At 39.4% G+C, this 16647-nt stretch overlaps 1 protein-coding gene across 6 annotated transcripts in view; it reads right to left on the reverse strand.

Moving 5' to 3' along the window:
• LOC144066816 (uncharacterized) overlaps window positions 1-16647 on the reverse strand; it is a 127235-nt gene that overhangs the window by 96475 nt on the left and 14113 nt on the right. For all 6 annotated transcript variants that reach the window (XR_013297730.1, XR_013297728.1, XR_013297729.1 and 3 more), the window contains exon 3: window positions 11717-11862. Coding sequence is in view for 3 of the 6 variants with exons in the window: in XM_077590171.1 (XP_077446297.1) it covers window positions 11717-11862 (146 nt within the window). In the remaining 3 variants the exon portion in view is untranslated. The remainder of the gene's footprint in view (window positions 1-11716; window positions 11863-16647) is intronic.

The following is a 16647-nucleotide window of genomic DNA, read 5'->3' on the forward strand; positions in this document are numbered from 1 at the left end:
GGATTTTTTGCTTATCTGATCATTATCTGTGAAAGATAAAACAGGAACAAGTAAAAATCTTGAAAAATCAGCTGATTTTAGAATCCACATCGCCTACAAGGCATACTTTGGCCTATAGAATAAAAAAAACAACCAATTTCACTTGACTAAAGAGGAAAAAATTAGGCGAATTTAAGCAGGGAGGAAAAGTAAACACCTAAAGATTTGATTTTGAAAAGGCAAAATGAAAACGCAAATACAAGCCAGTGCGGTTGACTTGAACAACTCTCAGATTTGACCGTCTTTCTCCTTTGCCGTCAAATGCTTCGACATGGCATGAGGACACCTTTGTAAAAAAACATTTAGGAAGTCAATTGAAGTTTATTTGGAGTGTCACGAATAGCTACGAACATGACAGCGATACGTTGGACTTTCCGGCTTATTTGATCGCGGTTTATAACTCGTTTGACAAGAAGAATCCTGTTGGGGGCTCAAAAACGTCAGCGGAAATTTAACGCCATGTCTGCAGGAGTCATTTGTCACTCGGATTACGACCCCATCGTAAAAATAAGATCTCGTTAAGAGTTGGCTTTTCTGTAGAAAAACTACAGGGAGACTTGAGGAAAGATTGGAAGTTATATTATTCATTTAAAAAGGGTAAAAGAGGGTATACTGACTTTGAAAAAAAATCTGAAAAATCATTTTTGTGTTCACGGAATATGTGCATTGGAAAAATAAATCAAATTATATTGACTAGAGACTAAAAAATGCCATTTCGAGTGAAACTGCTGGTTGCTAACTTTCTCCCAATTCCCACTGGATTTGACAGATGATCCATTTTTTTGGCTTTCATGGATATAACATGAGTAGATAACAACAAAAAAGCAATACTGGGTAGAACCGTCATTAGCATATGCGGGCGTCGTTGTCTTTGACATTAGCAGATTTACATTTGGTTGAAGTCAGGTGATTAAGTGACTTTTTTTTGCCAAAGACTCCACATTTTTCTTCACATAAATTTATAAATCCGACTGATAATGTCTCAGCGTCCCTTCGAGTTCAAATGTATCATCGTGTCGCCCGAATGAAATCCGACTCGAGGACTGAGGTTAAATATCAAATCGTTAGCGCGCGTGATCTCATCCAGTCGTCATTTCCTCAATTTAGACGCTATTTGGGATTTCAGACTTCTGATATTATATGTCAGGATTGCACTCAATCGATCTTTTCCGACTTTCCGGGATTCATTTCTAATGTATTACTCCGTGCCAGACGCTATTGATTTCAAGAATATTCCACTAAAAACATTCTCAGCTCAACATTTTTAACTCATTGGGTGCCATTAACTGTGCAAGACATCCAATTCTCAAGAAATGGAGGAATTATTGTCAACAAAGTACTCATGTTTTTCTTTCACAGCAGTGAGACATTCAAATAAAATTGGATTATCTAGCACCAGTGTGTTGTCAATGGCAGGAAATGAGTTGATTTACTGTTTACTTTTGCATCCTATCCTGTTGATTTTGGGTCACGTTTGGTATATTTTGGGGTATGCAAGGTGACTTATCATTTTCTGTAGATTTCAGGGCTTTTCCGGATCTTTTCTGTTGATTTTGGGCCACTTCCTTGTTAATTGTTGAGTACTTAAGGGTCCTTTCATGTCGATTTGAAGTCTATTCGGATGCTTGATTCCTGTGCATTTTAGCTCATTTGCTGTTGATTTCAGGGTCAATTTCTGCCGATTTTGTGTGATTTTCTGCTGATTTTTGAGCACTTCAGGGTCACTTTCTGTTGATTTTGCAGTATTTCCTTGTTTTTTTTACAGGGCATATACTTTTCAGTGCTCTCCTCCTGTTGAATTTGGGCATTTCCACACGACCTAATCCTTATTTTATGTCCCGTTGCCTGCTTTGAAGTACTTGCGCATCACTTTGTTGATTTTGGATTCATTCTGGCGTCACTTCTGGTATGTTTGGGTCACTTCATTTTAATATGGGGGATATTCACGAAAGTTTATTTGTGTTTTAACTAACTAATTAGCTGGCTGGCATGTTTATGTGAACCTCAAAATGTTTTTATTGTTTGTTTAAAACTGCCTGATGCCGTCATTTTGTGAAATAGGCCAATGATGTCACCGGCAGGGACTGAGTTGAGAAATATGGTACTCGTTTCGTCGACCGGACGTTTGGTCGACCGGACCTTTGGTAGAACGGACGTTTGGTAGAACGGACGTTTGGTAGAACAGACGTTTGGTAGAACGGACGTTTGGTAGAACGGACCTTTGGTAGAACGGACCTTTGGTAGAACGGACGTTTGGTCGCCGGGTTGTTACTGTTGAAACCAGCTCTCAAAATTATAATCATGAGAGAGAGAGTGAGTTTCATATCTAAATATCCAATATCAAAATATCAACAGTAAACTCTGTCATAATTTGACAGCGAGCGAACCCGGTGACCAAACGTCCGTTCTACCAAACGTCCGGTCGACCAAACGTCTTTCGAAGAAAACGTCCGGTCACGGAGAAATATAGTTCGACCTGGGGTCAAAGGTCACGTCAGACAGCAAATTAAGGATGACACAGGTTACCTGAACTCTACGCAACAACATTAGAGACAATGGACACCCTGACAAGAATCATCATTGTTTTTTTGTGGGTTTTTTTTGATGATATCACAGGGAGCAACGAAGCGCCCCCTTTTTCCCAGAAGCCTCAGCGCCGAGATAATAGGAGAAACTACAGGACTTGTGCTGATAACGTCCCCGGAGGTGCTTGAAGACAAGTCTGTTTCGGCACACACGCGAATAAACACAGAACGCGTCGAGGGACGCCGAGCTTCATCGATTCGTTAAAACATCCAACAAACAGAAAAAGATAACTTGTTTGTGTCGGAGAGAAGCCCCGAGCAGATTATGATAAAGTAGATTCGGCTCAACACGCAAACAAGTCGAATAAATAAGCAGAATTGGACAGACTGCGGCGGAAATTTTGCGGATGACAACCTATTCAAAGAAAGACGGCTTGCAGTCGGTTTGTCACTGTTAGCGCTTCATTTAGCACATTAGATTGAGTATCTTCAGTAGAAAAATATCTTTTTTAGAGACAATAAAAAAGCTTGGATTGGTTTTGTTCAGTTTTAGATGAAAATTGGAAAATGGAAATATCCTTGTGGCAAAAAAAGGGTTTCTTTTTAGAAATCAGGTGATAAAACTGCCATAAAGTGAAGATAATTAAAAAGGCTTAAAATGGGTTTAGAATAATAATTATTATTTTAAATTAATAAAAATGGGTAGAATGGGTGTAATATATAAATGTATATATAATAATAGAAAAAGTTGTTCATTTATTTCCTAAATTGGACTGCAAAATACCACAAATAAGAACCAAAGGATGTGGTTAAAAAAAGTTTTTGATCATAATAAAAAGTTAACAAATATAAAAATATAATACATATTCATATGAAATAAACATTCATTAAAAAAAAAGTTAAAATAAGAAAGGTGTTGTGAAAAAATATATTTCATATTACTTTTTAATATAATTTAGGTAGATGTAAATAATTTAAATATTTTTTTCTGCATTTTTTAATTAAAAAAACGAAGGAATACGAAAATCGACTTTCTCCAGCATTGATGGCAATCGACGTCCAACCTGGATTGGACATCTTTAGCCTTAACGGCAGCCCAAGTGTTACATAATATTCCTTAAAAAAATAAAATAAAATAAACTAGACTATCCTTCCTGCGAAACGGTAAATCGCCACCACTTAAAACCGCGACACCTCAAATGACGCCATCTTTCTTTCTCTTGCACATTTCATACCGGTAGTTAATAAAGCGCACACTGCTGCAGGGTATGATGATATTTATGTAGCACACAGAGATCATTTATTAGACGAAAAAAGCCTTTTTTTTAACTGGCCATGTATGATAACCTGATTTATCCTCTCCCGTTCCGCCGTAAAATCACCGGGATTCGCTCTTGCTTTTCTCACCTACTTAGAAAATCTATAAATTTTCCCTCCTAACACTCACCGGCTCCATCTTCCCTCCTGCTCAGGGCTGATTAACTCAGAGGACAAATTACAGCCTTGTATCTATTAGCGTCATCCAGGTGCACCAAATGCAGTCCTGTTTTTTCTTTTTTCTCTTTTTTTATTTATTTATTTTTACTTTTTGCACCCACTAGCTGCTCTGTAGTCAAGACGCATTTTTCTAACTGGCTGTCCTTCTAAAATAAATATGATTGCGCGCAGGGGGTGGATTTAATTTGCGCAACAAAGTCCCAAGTCAAATTAAACGGAGTATTTACTGGCAGTACATGCAAAGCAGGCGACAAAACAAAAAAAAGTGGGGTGGCAAATAAAAGAATGGAAAAGGGGAATTCATTTGCGTACTATCTGCTTGGGATGGATGATGATGTGATAAGATATTCTTCATACATATATTAAGCTAGGAAAAGGCTCTCCGAGTTACAATATGTGTTGCACCAATACAGAAATTATCGATATTGGTGATATTATTGTCCTTTTCATCAAGTTTCCGTCCTCTACCCTACCCAAGATGGCTGCCAGCTACGCAAGAACAACTACTGTCACCCGCCTGTTAATGGATTGGGCATCTTCAACTAATTGAGTGCACCGTGGCCATTCGTTCATTCATTCCTCACGAGGTTCGCGGGGGTTGCTGGAGCCGATCACAGCTAACTATGGACACCATGCAGGGGACACTCTGACTTGGTGGACAGCCAATTGCAGAGCACATAGAGAGGGACAACAGCTGTCCCCATCTTTCGGTCATCTTGAGTGGGGCAATGAGCGGTTGGAAGCTTGAGGTCAAAAAATACATATTGCGCACCATCCAGTACTAGTATCACAACTAACACTATGCTACTAACTACTACTACTACTAACACTACTACTAGTTGACTTCTACCAAAAACATTTCAAATACTTCAACTGAAATCTTACTCAACAGGACCTATTATAGTACCGTATTTTCACGACTATATGGTGCATCGTATTTTTAGCCGCAGTGTCAATAACGAGTGCTATTTCTGAATTTTACACACACAAAGGACGCGCCGTTTTTATAGACGCAGCCAGGCATGGCAAAACATACACCAGCTTAAACATACACGCTACATCCACACGCTAAAAACACGTTTTTAAAAAGGCAACGGAAGCAAAACGGAGTTCGCGTGTACTTTATTTAGCCATTTTACAATGTACTCATGTCATAATCACCCACGAATCCATCAAAGTCCTCATTTTCTGAGTTTTATAGATTCGTCCAGGCGGCCACAATCCATTTGCAAATAGTAGCTAGCTATTACCTAGCATAACTTTTCCAAGGCTGCTTTCCATGCTTCGTCAAGCTGTGTTGATGTCGATGTATACAGGCCACAATCCATTGGGTGTATTGACAAAAGAACTACATATCCCAGCAGTCACTGCGCAGTACTTTTTCTACGGGGAAAATAGTAGAGTCGGGGGCTGCTTGCCGTAGTTGTGAGAGCTGTAGAGAATGGTGTACCCTATCGACTGATTTATTTTATTTTATCGTGATAACAATTTCAGTATTTGTCCATATATAAAGCACACTGGATTATAAGGCGCCCTGTCTATTTTGGAGAAAATTCAAGACTTTTATGTGCGCCTTATAGTCGTGAAAATCCGGTATATTATTCTCATTCATTCGTTTCAATCCATGTTATTTTCAAGCAGGTACCTAAAAAGTTTTTAAGCAAACAATAAATAGATCAATAAATGAAAAACAACTGATTGACATCTGACCACACACCACACCATCCCCAAACTCCCCTCGCACGTCCAAATCCGCCCTTCCTCTGTCAATGGCGCGTCAACATCCCTGTCATTGATTGGCACTTGGCCACAATGTGTCACGCAGTGCCAATTTCCACTTTTAGTTCAGAATTGACAGTGACAGGCGCTAATCTGGATTTGAATGTCTTGAAATAAACATTTTTTGCACACCATGAGGTGCGTGGGTTGGCCCACCTGTGTTATAGCGGCGGTTGCCGTGGCAACAACACACATTGGATTTTTTTCACAATACGGCGGGGCTTTAATACCTTTTATTTTGAAAAACCTAAAGCAGTAATAAATACCAGCTGTCCAATCACTACCACAACACATACCCATGTTAACATTGGCTGCCGTAGACGACAATAGACGTTCAAACCATTTGACCTGGGAGGGTTGCCAGATCTCCCAGTCCAAACGGGTTGGACGTCTATCGCCTTGAATGGTAGCGAATGAGCTCTTCCTGGTCAAAACTCAGGAAAACACTCTCGGTGTCCACTTTAAATTTTGATCTATTTCCATTCTATACTCGCCATGAACTTCTCAAGAAAAGCTATTGTTTACAGGTCACGAGTCACATATAGCCCTGCATATTATTCAACATCAAAACATGACATTTACACAGGCACCTATTTTTTTTGCCTCGCCTTCGGTGACACGCATACGCGTGACCTGTCAGATCAACTCCACAGACTAAATCACACACGTGAACATTATGCTAATCCTCGGAAAAATGCATTAACATAGCACGCGTCCCAAAAGATTTTACTGATTTCCTTTCAGCCGTCCCGACTGTTGAGCTCTCGTCTAATCATGTCAGTGAGCCGCCCCCACCACCCATTTTTCCTGAGTGTGGGGGGGTCACAGGCAACGACTATGGACAGACAGGGTGGAGGCTGTTTGCATGTAAGAGGGAGAAGTAGACAAATAGAGCACAGTGCATGCAGCACATGAGTTTTTAAGATAACGTCAGACCAGGCAAGAGAGAAACACTGCAGTCAAACAGCTCTCTCTATAGGTAAATACTAAAACTGCAATGTGATTAAGGGCCGAGGAGGTTAGAAAAGAGCAAAAGTTGGACTGGTACGGCACTGTCAATCCTTTTGTAGACTATTCAAGAGTTCAAAAAGCTTCTTTTTTTTAGATTCATGAATGAAATGGAGAATTCAATGTGTTCAAATTGTACCTGATGTAAATACACTAGGTGAGTATTCGAAGTGTCAGACATTAGTAGGACTGATGTATGTAAAAATCTATCTCATGTACCTTCATCTGATGTTCTTCCCAACATCAAATCGGGGATGACCAACATGTCAAAAATAAGAGGAAGGAATGTCGTGACATGTTCCATTGTCAAGTTACGCCAAGAAATGCTCCCACATAATCTGAAGTAAAGGCCGAAAAGCCAATACAGGTAAAAGGTGGAAGGAAAGCTATTGTCCAAAAGCTCCCAAGTGTTTTCAAGCCCTCCGCATCCGACATCCTCCTTTTTGGCAGCTTGTTATGTTCGCACCACCGAAGGGCTGAGGTGACTATCACATTCTGACTCGCTCATCCACTGGTAGAGTAGAAAAAAAAAAGCCCTCCGCTATCTGCCTGATTGCCAAACGGCAGCAGCCACGCTGATGACCTGCTAGTCATTTTTGGAGATGTGAGTCAAGACGGATACTCTTGCGTTTACTGCGTGGGCTGCTTTGAGCTGCTTTTTCCTCGAGAGAGGCAGCACCAGCTATCATCATATTGCATAAACAGAATTTCAGGCCTACATGTGGATTCAGGGTCAAAGCCGATGGGTCAGATAATGGAGGAAAAATGTTCAAATATGGAGAATTCAGTGGAGGTTTTCCGTGGTGTTTTCGAAATATTAAGTACAGTAAATCCAGTTGTGTGCCGTCAGGGCCTTCAAGGCCTTCTCTGCTGGCCTAAGAAATATCTGAATCACAGACTGATGTTAATTATATTTTGCCCATGAATATTAAATAATTCCAAATTGTCTGTTAGCTTCCTTTCATTGCTTTTCCCCCTGGTTGCGCTGCTTACAGATGTGTGTTTTCATATTGAAGCATTTAACCAATCACATTTCAGCCATTATTTGTTGCCAGGGTCAGAAATCTGTCTCAAGGCCTTCACAATTAGTTCTGCAGGCTCTGCTGCATTAAACATTAAAAGCTGGACATCATTAAGAAAGGTCGGACACCTCCAAAGCAAGCAAGCCTGTCGCAACCGGGAACGAACATTTTCAGCGCTAAATCGAATAAAAACGTATGCCAGAAATACGACAGGACAGGCTTGACTTTCAGCATTAGCTTCGATGGCGATAGAAAAGTAGGAGGAAAGAAAGGAGGATGGATATTGTGTACAGTTAAAAAGGATTTTTGGTGAGTAAAATATGGCTATATTCCTAAATAATATTTCAATTGTATCAGGTTATTATTGATGATTTTTTATGTGTCGCAGCTGTAGCTGCAGTAGAGGTTTTATAGCCATAAAATAGTTTTTGAGGGTTGGATTGATTCCGATAGCTGAAGGCGCTACCTCAAAATTCACGGACCGCCACTGAGTAAATCACCCGCTGTCCACTGAGCTAACGCAAGTTGACTACGCTTGTCAAAACTATCCATACTGAAATATGGTGTCTGGATATAATATCTGATTATAAATGTATCGACAAAAAATCTCTAAATATAATAAATGAAATGGGACAGTTTGTATTATAATATCAATATGCACTAAAAGATAAGCAACGAATGCAGATTTTATCTCATTGGAAAGTATTTTATACTTGTAAACCTTTTAAGGCGTATTGGTAGGAAAGTACAACGATTCAGGCTTCATCGAGTCCCATCGTATTACTGGCGTCTCAAATTGAAAAACAGGCATTAGAAAAATCGGCGCCGCATAAAAGGCATCCGTCTCAGTTGGCAAGGCAGTCGTCTGCATTCTGTCATCGGAGAAAACAAAGCAACGTGCACACGCATGCGTGCGTGCGTGGGAGAATGAATTTGAATATGAAATAGGGGCATCAGGATGGGGGCTTAGTATTGCCAGACTGTCTTTCTTCACTTTTGATGAATTTCAAACGGGATTTCAACAAGAAGTGATGAAGGATCACATTTCATGTTCAGATTTTTGGGGATTTATCAATGCATTTTCAAAGACAACCGTTTTCTGGATGTATTTTCTATCAAAATATATTTTAGAATACCAGTGTAGTAATTTAAAAAAAGGATCATCAGAGTTTTTTTTTTTTTACAAGAGCCTCACTTTTGAGTCCACAATCTTTCTCAAAATATAAAATCAGAAAGAATGCCTAGCAACTTTAGCATCTTTTGGTCAAAACACTGCTCCCTATCAATTCAGAAATTCTTCATTTCATTTTTGACGCTGCGATTTAGACTTTTGAGTCAGACAAAAGCAGATTTACTCCACACACTTAGACGCGTGACACAATTTACAGCATCCGGCTCATCTGTTTTCTTTTAGGAAAGGTTCTTCCAAATAACGCCGATAGCCAGGCCAGGGCAAGAGTTGTCAGATGAAGCTTAGCTTGCAACAAGGTGAGTGCACAGCCAGATCTAAGAGGACACTGCAGGGCAACAATAAAACAGGCCCACAGACAGCAAACGGGAGAAAGCGGAAAAGGTGGGCAAATGAGAAACAACACCGGGTTGCTGATACGACAGGGACAAAAGACTTTCTTGCCTGCAGCAACTTCCTAAGACATGACTAATACATCACTTTCCGTCCATCAGTCACACGACTCCGACCATCGATCCGTGTGTCTTTATAGCGGCGGAAAACAAAAAGGACGCCGTGTTCCACTCGTCTCATGTTTCTGGGAAGTACACATTCTCAGATTTTAGAAGCTGAGACCTCTCTTGATCAATGATAACCTCTTGAAAATCAGCTTTGGGGCTGGAAAACGGTTTGGAAGGCCATGTAGACACTTAAGAAATCTGAAAGTACTGGTGTTTTTAAAAGATTTGACTGTGGACGTCTTATTTGGAGTACAAGTAGTATTACGATTTGGCGAAATACGACAAGGTCAACATTTGTATCACCAAACTCGGTGCCGAAATAGGCCTGAGCATTTAAAGTCCCATTATCACAAAATTTTACACCTCTATTACATACCTGTCAACCTCTGCCGATAACTGCCCTTATAAATGATTATGATTCCCCTTACAAACCCCAAAAAAACCTTACAAACACCGTACGACTCGTACGGTGTTTGTAAGGTTTTTTGTATTTAATCATTAAATGCTGCTAGGAAGTGGATTTTACTCGTTGAAGGCGCTGCGAGAAAATGCACGGACCGCCACTGATATCTACATGTAAACGTGCCTAAGGTTAATCAGAAATGACAACCTCCCCTCTGAAATAAGTAATCTACGTCCCACAACAACAGGAACTGCACACCCCTACTATTTTTTTATGTCAAAGATGGTGTTTTTCCCCATTGGAGCCTGCTCGCTTTTGGACACCTTTAGTATGGTCGATACTGCTCATTTGTAAAGTTCCTTCCTAATAAAGGAAAGCCACTTTTTGAACCCTGAACTTTAGTTTCCCTCTGGACAGCCAGTGGAACATTCTCTGTGAAATTAAGTTACTCTTTGGTGCAATACTCCCTGCAGCATTGCAGAGGAGACGCATTACAAGTTTGCCGCTTTTCTCAAACGCCTTCAACTTAGTGGAGGTAAAAATAAATAAATAAAATACATAAAAGAATGGTTTTTTTTACACGGGCTTTCCAAAGCTTGACAATTAAACTGCAGTCACATTAAAAAAAAGAAAAAGAATTCGCGGGAGGGACTTGTCACGCGCTCAACTTCCCTCAACCGTGAAGTCCAAATACAAACACTTCTGACAGTTGGCATTGGGCGTCGACGTTACGACTGCAGCGAGCCAAATAAATGCCAGTGTTTAGCGGAGATAGCAAAAGGCACACATTGGCATATCAGTGTTTTTTGGGTGGGAAATTGGCGAAAAGTCAGCTGACACACAGAAAAATTTGAAGGGGGGGTGAGTGATCATGTTACAGCACCATAGACTATAGACAAATTCCCATAAACTATACCATTGAAATTCCTAAGAATAACAAAAGCTCAAGCCATACCTCCTAAATTCCATATAGTGCCATTATCAAATTTCATAAATCTACACCAATCCGATAAAATAATTTAAGATGTATATATAAGCCAAGCTAGTCTAATTTTAAAAAGACGTATACGATACAAAAAAAATGCTACTTTCAAGCAGTTTGGCTTATAAAAAGTTACAACCTGAATCGTTAGGTGAAATTGTTATATGGTGGGCAATTGTAATTATTGTTATAATTATAGAATTCAAGTTTAAATTAAGCACCCTAGTTTCTCAGCGAAAATCACAGACATTGTGGCCTATCTTCAGCCAATTTAGTTTTGCCGACCAATAGGAGACCAGCATCTTAGTGACACCAGGACGCCGTTGTATGTGCATTTTTAGTGGTGTATACCAAATTTCTGCAAATTTCAGAAAAAAAGGGGGCATTTAACAATTGAGTTTGCTGAGAAAAAACATCTCTGACCCGGCAGCCATGACAGCCGCAAGACTGCGCTGGATTGTAAATATCTTGGCGATTTTTCATCCGCACTGAATTTTACCGGGCTTGTGGTGTGACGATAAAAGGACAGTAAAACTTAGTTTGTCAGTCGGTTTCCACACAAGCAGACAGAAAAACAAACGACTACTGATCATGACTTTTACAGCACATATAAATCTGAAAAAAAAATGTTGCCATTTGTGGGGGGGTGGGGTTTCTGTTTGGCTGAGCTTTTTTGGGCTTGGGTGGCTGCTTCATATTCAAACATAGACTTCCCTGCTATGTATCCCCTTAGCCTCATTCACTCCGTTCCCCATCTCTTAATTAAACCTACCTTTTTTCTTGATTTTTCTCATTCCTCTTGGTGTGGTTCACTCTCAATCTCTCTTCCCGCTGCGACACGGCAGCCACCGCTGATTGATGACAAGACAAATCTCTCAAGGACAGGCGCCTTGTGAAAGTCGCACCAATGGGTCCTGTCTGCGGAACCAAATGGAGACGCAAGTTAGGTTGATTACAAGCCATAGCAGGGAGTTTTGTTAATAACCAGGATTGAGATGAAATGGATCATTTCATAAGATTTGTCGAAAATATTTTGTAGGTGTAAAGTACAGCATGGGAATTTAAAAAATATAATTTAATTCAATTCAGTTGAATTTGGACCTGGAGGAGGTCCTCAAGGACCAGCTAGTAATAAGTCCAGGCCCTGTATGGGCAAAGCAGCCCCACCACCATTCTGTATTTTTCTTTACTATAACTTCACTTTGGTTTCATTAAAAGTTACTACTATACTTTTGCAGCTTTTCTGTGAGTGTTCTTACGTAGAAAATAATAAAATAAATAGTATGAATTTGGACACCCTTTTTTTCCAAGTTCATCAAACTAAATCAGAAAAAAAACAAATGCTGTATTTAAGCAGTCTTTTTATGAATTTACCTTGTGTTTTCAATTTATTTTAATTTGAACTAATGTCACTTTTTTAAATGTCGTTGAAAACTGTAACAAATTGCCGATTCCTTAGAAGACGAGTTGTCAAATCATCGAGGCAGCAACACTGGACGTCAAGGACGTAGTATATTGTAGGACAGAGAGGACAAGCACCACCCAGAAAGCTAGATAATTAACATCTCTGATGGTTCGCTGAAGTCAGAATAGTTTGGACATCCGCTGCCGTCAATGGCAGGGAATGAGGTAAATATTTATCGAGATTATCTGATGTAACGCTGGGAGGGCGGAAGTGTCAACTGTCGTGTGAAGCACGAAAAGGAAGAGGAGATATCCGCTGTCTGCGGCGCCCTCCCAGGGGGTGGGCTGAGCCCTTTTGGACAGGTGGCGACAAGCCGCCGTCTGATTAATGATGAGGAAGTCAGCATATTTATCACTGCTTCAGGCTGCATTAGGGCCACAATTCAGAGTTGGGGATAATGACAGATGAGACAGGAGACCTGATTATTACATGAATAAAGAGCAAAGGAAAAAGTTAAGTTTGAGGTAGTTGTCCTCAAAAATGTGACATTTTGCCTTCTTTTTTGAAAGTGCAGTCCATTTGAAGATGATTATGATCAAAATATTGAGATGTTTTCAGGCATTATTACATACCTGTCAACCTCTGCCGATAACTGCCCTTATAAATGATTATGATTCCCCTTACAAACCCCCAAAAAAACTTACAAACACCGTACGACTCGTACGAGTCGTACGGTGTTTGTAAGGTTTTTTGGGGGTTTGTAAGGGGAATCATAATCATTTATAAGGGCAGTTATCGGCAGAGGTTGAGAGGTATGTTATTATATCAAACAAATCTAAATAACATATATTTCGGTCTATAAGTCCCACCAGCCAAAATAAGTCGCATTTTAGGGAAGGGCATTTTTTGTCATATCAGAAACCAAGAACAAACAAACAAGTAAAATGCAACGTTTACAGTGTTTTTGCATAAGAAGAAAAAACATATCAGTCGCAATTGAGGATTCGTAACTATAAACAAAAATATGACTTATAGTCCGGAAAATACGGTAATTGCCCTCGTCCTTGTCAACCAAGGAGAACGACAGAGGCCACATCTGCATTTCCTAAACGAGACTCCTTGTCCAAAGAGATGATTTCTCATTGCGCGATGAATAAAACAAGCACTCAGTGGCAAGCTGCGAGCACCTGAACAAATTGTGATGAATGGCTGTCCTCGGCAGTCGGATCAAGAGAGCTTGTTGGGAAATCAGCCAGCCACTCACAAATGGAGATTCATGTAAATAGCGGGGATTTAATGCAACCTATTGATCATTTTGGATCACTACCTGTAGTATTAACTGTATATCTGGGTATCTTTCTGTAGGTTTTTGAGGGTTTTTTTGGGGGGGATCACTTCCTAATGATATTAGCTCGTTTTTCCCATTGGAAATGAATAGGGCTTTTAAATATAACATTTTGTCAAGCTTTATTAGAATCATACATTTTTGGGACAAGTGTACACCATTTTTTGTGTAAATTGGATTTAGAAAATGTAGGGTGATGGATATATTTTCAAATGTTAAATGTTTTTGATGTTTTGTTTTGGGGGTTTTTTTACACATCTGGGGCGAGATAAAAAAAAAAGTGGCTCATTTTGTGAATTTTTGGAATGTTTCAAAGTTGGAATGGAAGTGTGTGGGCTGGAAAATGGACAAGGAAAAAAATGAATATCATATGTGAAGAGATGCTTGGGGACATCCCTAATTATTACAATGGAATATCTTAAAGACAATTCTATCAGGTTCCTCTAGATAATCCCCAATTGTCTACCAAAAGAAAAAGGAAAAAAATGCATTTCAGGGAGGAAATTTATGACTGAAGATGTGAACATTCATATATCATTCTCCCAAAAAAGTGTAATAATCTGTTCTAGTGCAGCACTTGCACGTTTTGCAAGATTATCACAGCGCTGCCGCGGCTCCATCTTCCCAAGCAGACGAGGATTTGCCTGATTTACATTCAAATGACAGGCGAAATTGACAAGATTAGTAAGACGCCCCTGTGGGGGAGATTTGTCTTGAGCTCCAGACACTGTTTGCTCCAGTAAAAGTCTTCAGCCGTGAGATGCCACCCGAGAATTGATGGAATACAGCGGTGGCGTAAAAGAAACACACCTCGGACCATGGCAAATAACCCATGTTAGTTGCTAGTGGAAAGTGGAGAATATATATATATGCCCTTTGAGGTTTTTTTCTGCTGCTACCGTGCGTTCCAGGCGGCTATGATTGTTGAATGAGGTGGTGGTGGAAGGCCGAGGGAGCACAGCAAGTTGGGGTGGGGGGAAATATGCATACATTTTTTTTATTATTATTATTATTCATTAGACTCAGTTACCATAACATTTTTTAAAAAAATGACAAGTGAGAACTTTATTTTGATTTATTTTGTAATTCTTTTGAAATTGTATTTATATTTATAATAGAGAATGTGGGTTTTTTGTTAGCCTAATGCAAGGGTGTTAGACTCAGGTTGGTTCGCGGTATTTATATATATTATATATATTATTATATTATATAATAAAATAATATGATAATAAATAAATGGCTGTGTTAAGACCTACCATATGCATGCATGTACATCTATATGTATGTATGTATATATATGTATGTGTATATGTATATATATATATATATATATATATATATATTTCAGCAACACGCTTATTTACTTATATATTTATTCATGTATTTATTTATCAACTTACTTATTACCTATGTATTTATGTCTAAAATGCCTTTCCTATTTCTGCATCCTCACCCTCTTGCTACTGTGACAACAAAATTTCCCGAATATGGGATGAATAAATGTATCCAATCCAATGCAATCCAATAATCGGATATAAGCTTTGTCAGCATCATTGACTCGACAAAAGCCTAATTGCCATCATACCCAGAAACTGCGTATGACGAAATTGGTAAAATAAAATAATGGCATGTGAATGCACGATAAAATAGGAACACATTTGGTTAGCACGAGCAATCCGTTCCTAAGATTAAAGCCAGAACTGCCCTTTTTTTTTTCTTCCTACAACTTCCGCTTCATTAAACCCTTTGAGCGGACATCCATTGACACGCTAAGCACACGCGCGCCGCCGAAATAAAGATTCAGCAGTTCATATTTCAGAGCTTCCTTGATTTCACGCCTTCAGCGCAGCCATTACATTCCATCATGTGTGTTGCTAATGAATGAAATAGGTGGTGTTCTTTTGTAGCTAATCTTTCTTATTTGCCATTCAGCCACTTAGGGCAATTTCACTACATCTCATGTTTGAATATACTTGGCCCAGTGGGTATTCAAAATGAGATGAAATGGGATTATAATCATGTGAGAACCCTCAAAGGAGGCGATCCACGCGCACCGCTCTTCTCTCGGGCACTCTCGCAATCACTATGGGGGAATATTAATTACTGTCAAAGTGTTAGGAATGTCATTAGGATTTCTCATTATGCATCTTCAAGACGCCGGTGTGACAAAAAGCAAAGCAGCGGGAGACTCTTTAAGTCGTGGAATGGAATACGTTGGGGGACAAAAGTTGACCTCGCCTTTTGCGGCTTTTTCAAATTGGTTTTTGCAAGGAATTGCTCTGCTTTTATAGCTGGCCATTTTTGTCAAAAGCAACTGATTTTGACCATCACGGGTGAGAGGGTGGAGCTTAATTATTCGGTTTTGTACGTTTTTGTCCAAGATAACTGAAGAATGAATCGAGGGATAATCACATTGGCAAAAAAATGGCTTTGTTTCAGTGGGCAAGAGAATATTTTTGTATGGGTTTTTTTACTTGTTTATTTTTTTACACGTCATGTGTTAACTATTAAATACTAATCTTTAAAGTGTCATTTTCTGAATAACCTTGAAAGACATCAGTATGAAAACGTTTAGTTGATAAAAAGTCATACCTGTCAACCTCTGCCGATAACTGCCCTTATAAATGATTATGATTCCCCTTACAACCCCCCAAAAAACCTTACAAACACCGTACGACTCGTCGTACGGTGTTTGTAAGGTTTTTTGGGGGGTTTGTAAGGGGAATCATAATCATTTATAAGGGCAGTTATCGGCAGAGGTTGACGTACGACTCGTACGGTGTTTGTAAGGTTTTTTGGGGGTTTGTAAGGGGAATCATAATCATTTATAAGGGCAGTTATCGGCAGAGGTTGACTGGTATGAAAAGTTAAAGGCTTTTTGGGGGAACTGGTTGGGAGAAACTCAAAAAAGGTTTTAGTTCAGTCATTTTATCGTTAGCTGCCCTCCCACTTC

This window comes from Stigmatopora argus, chromosome 21, assembly GCF_051989625.1.
Source record: "Stigmatopora argus isolate UIUO_Sarg chromosome 21, RoL_Sarg_1.0, whole genome shotgun sequence".
In the NCBI taxonomy this organism is placed as follows: domain Eukaryota; kingdom Metazoa; phylum Chordata; class Actinopteri; order Syngnathiformes; family Syngnathidae; genus Stigmatopora; species Stigmatopora argus.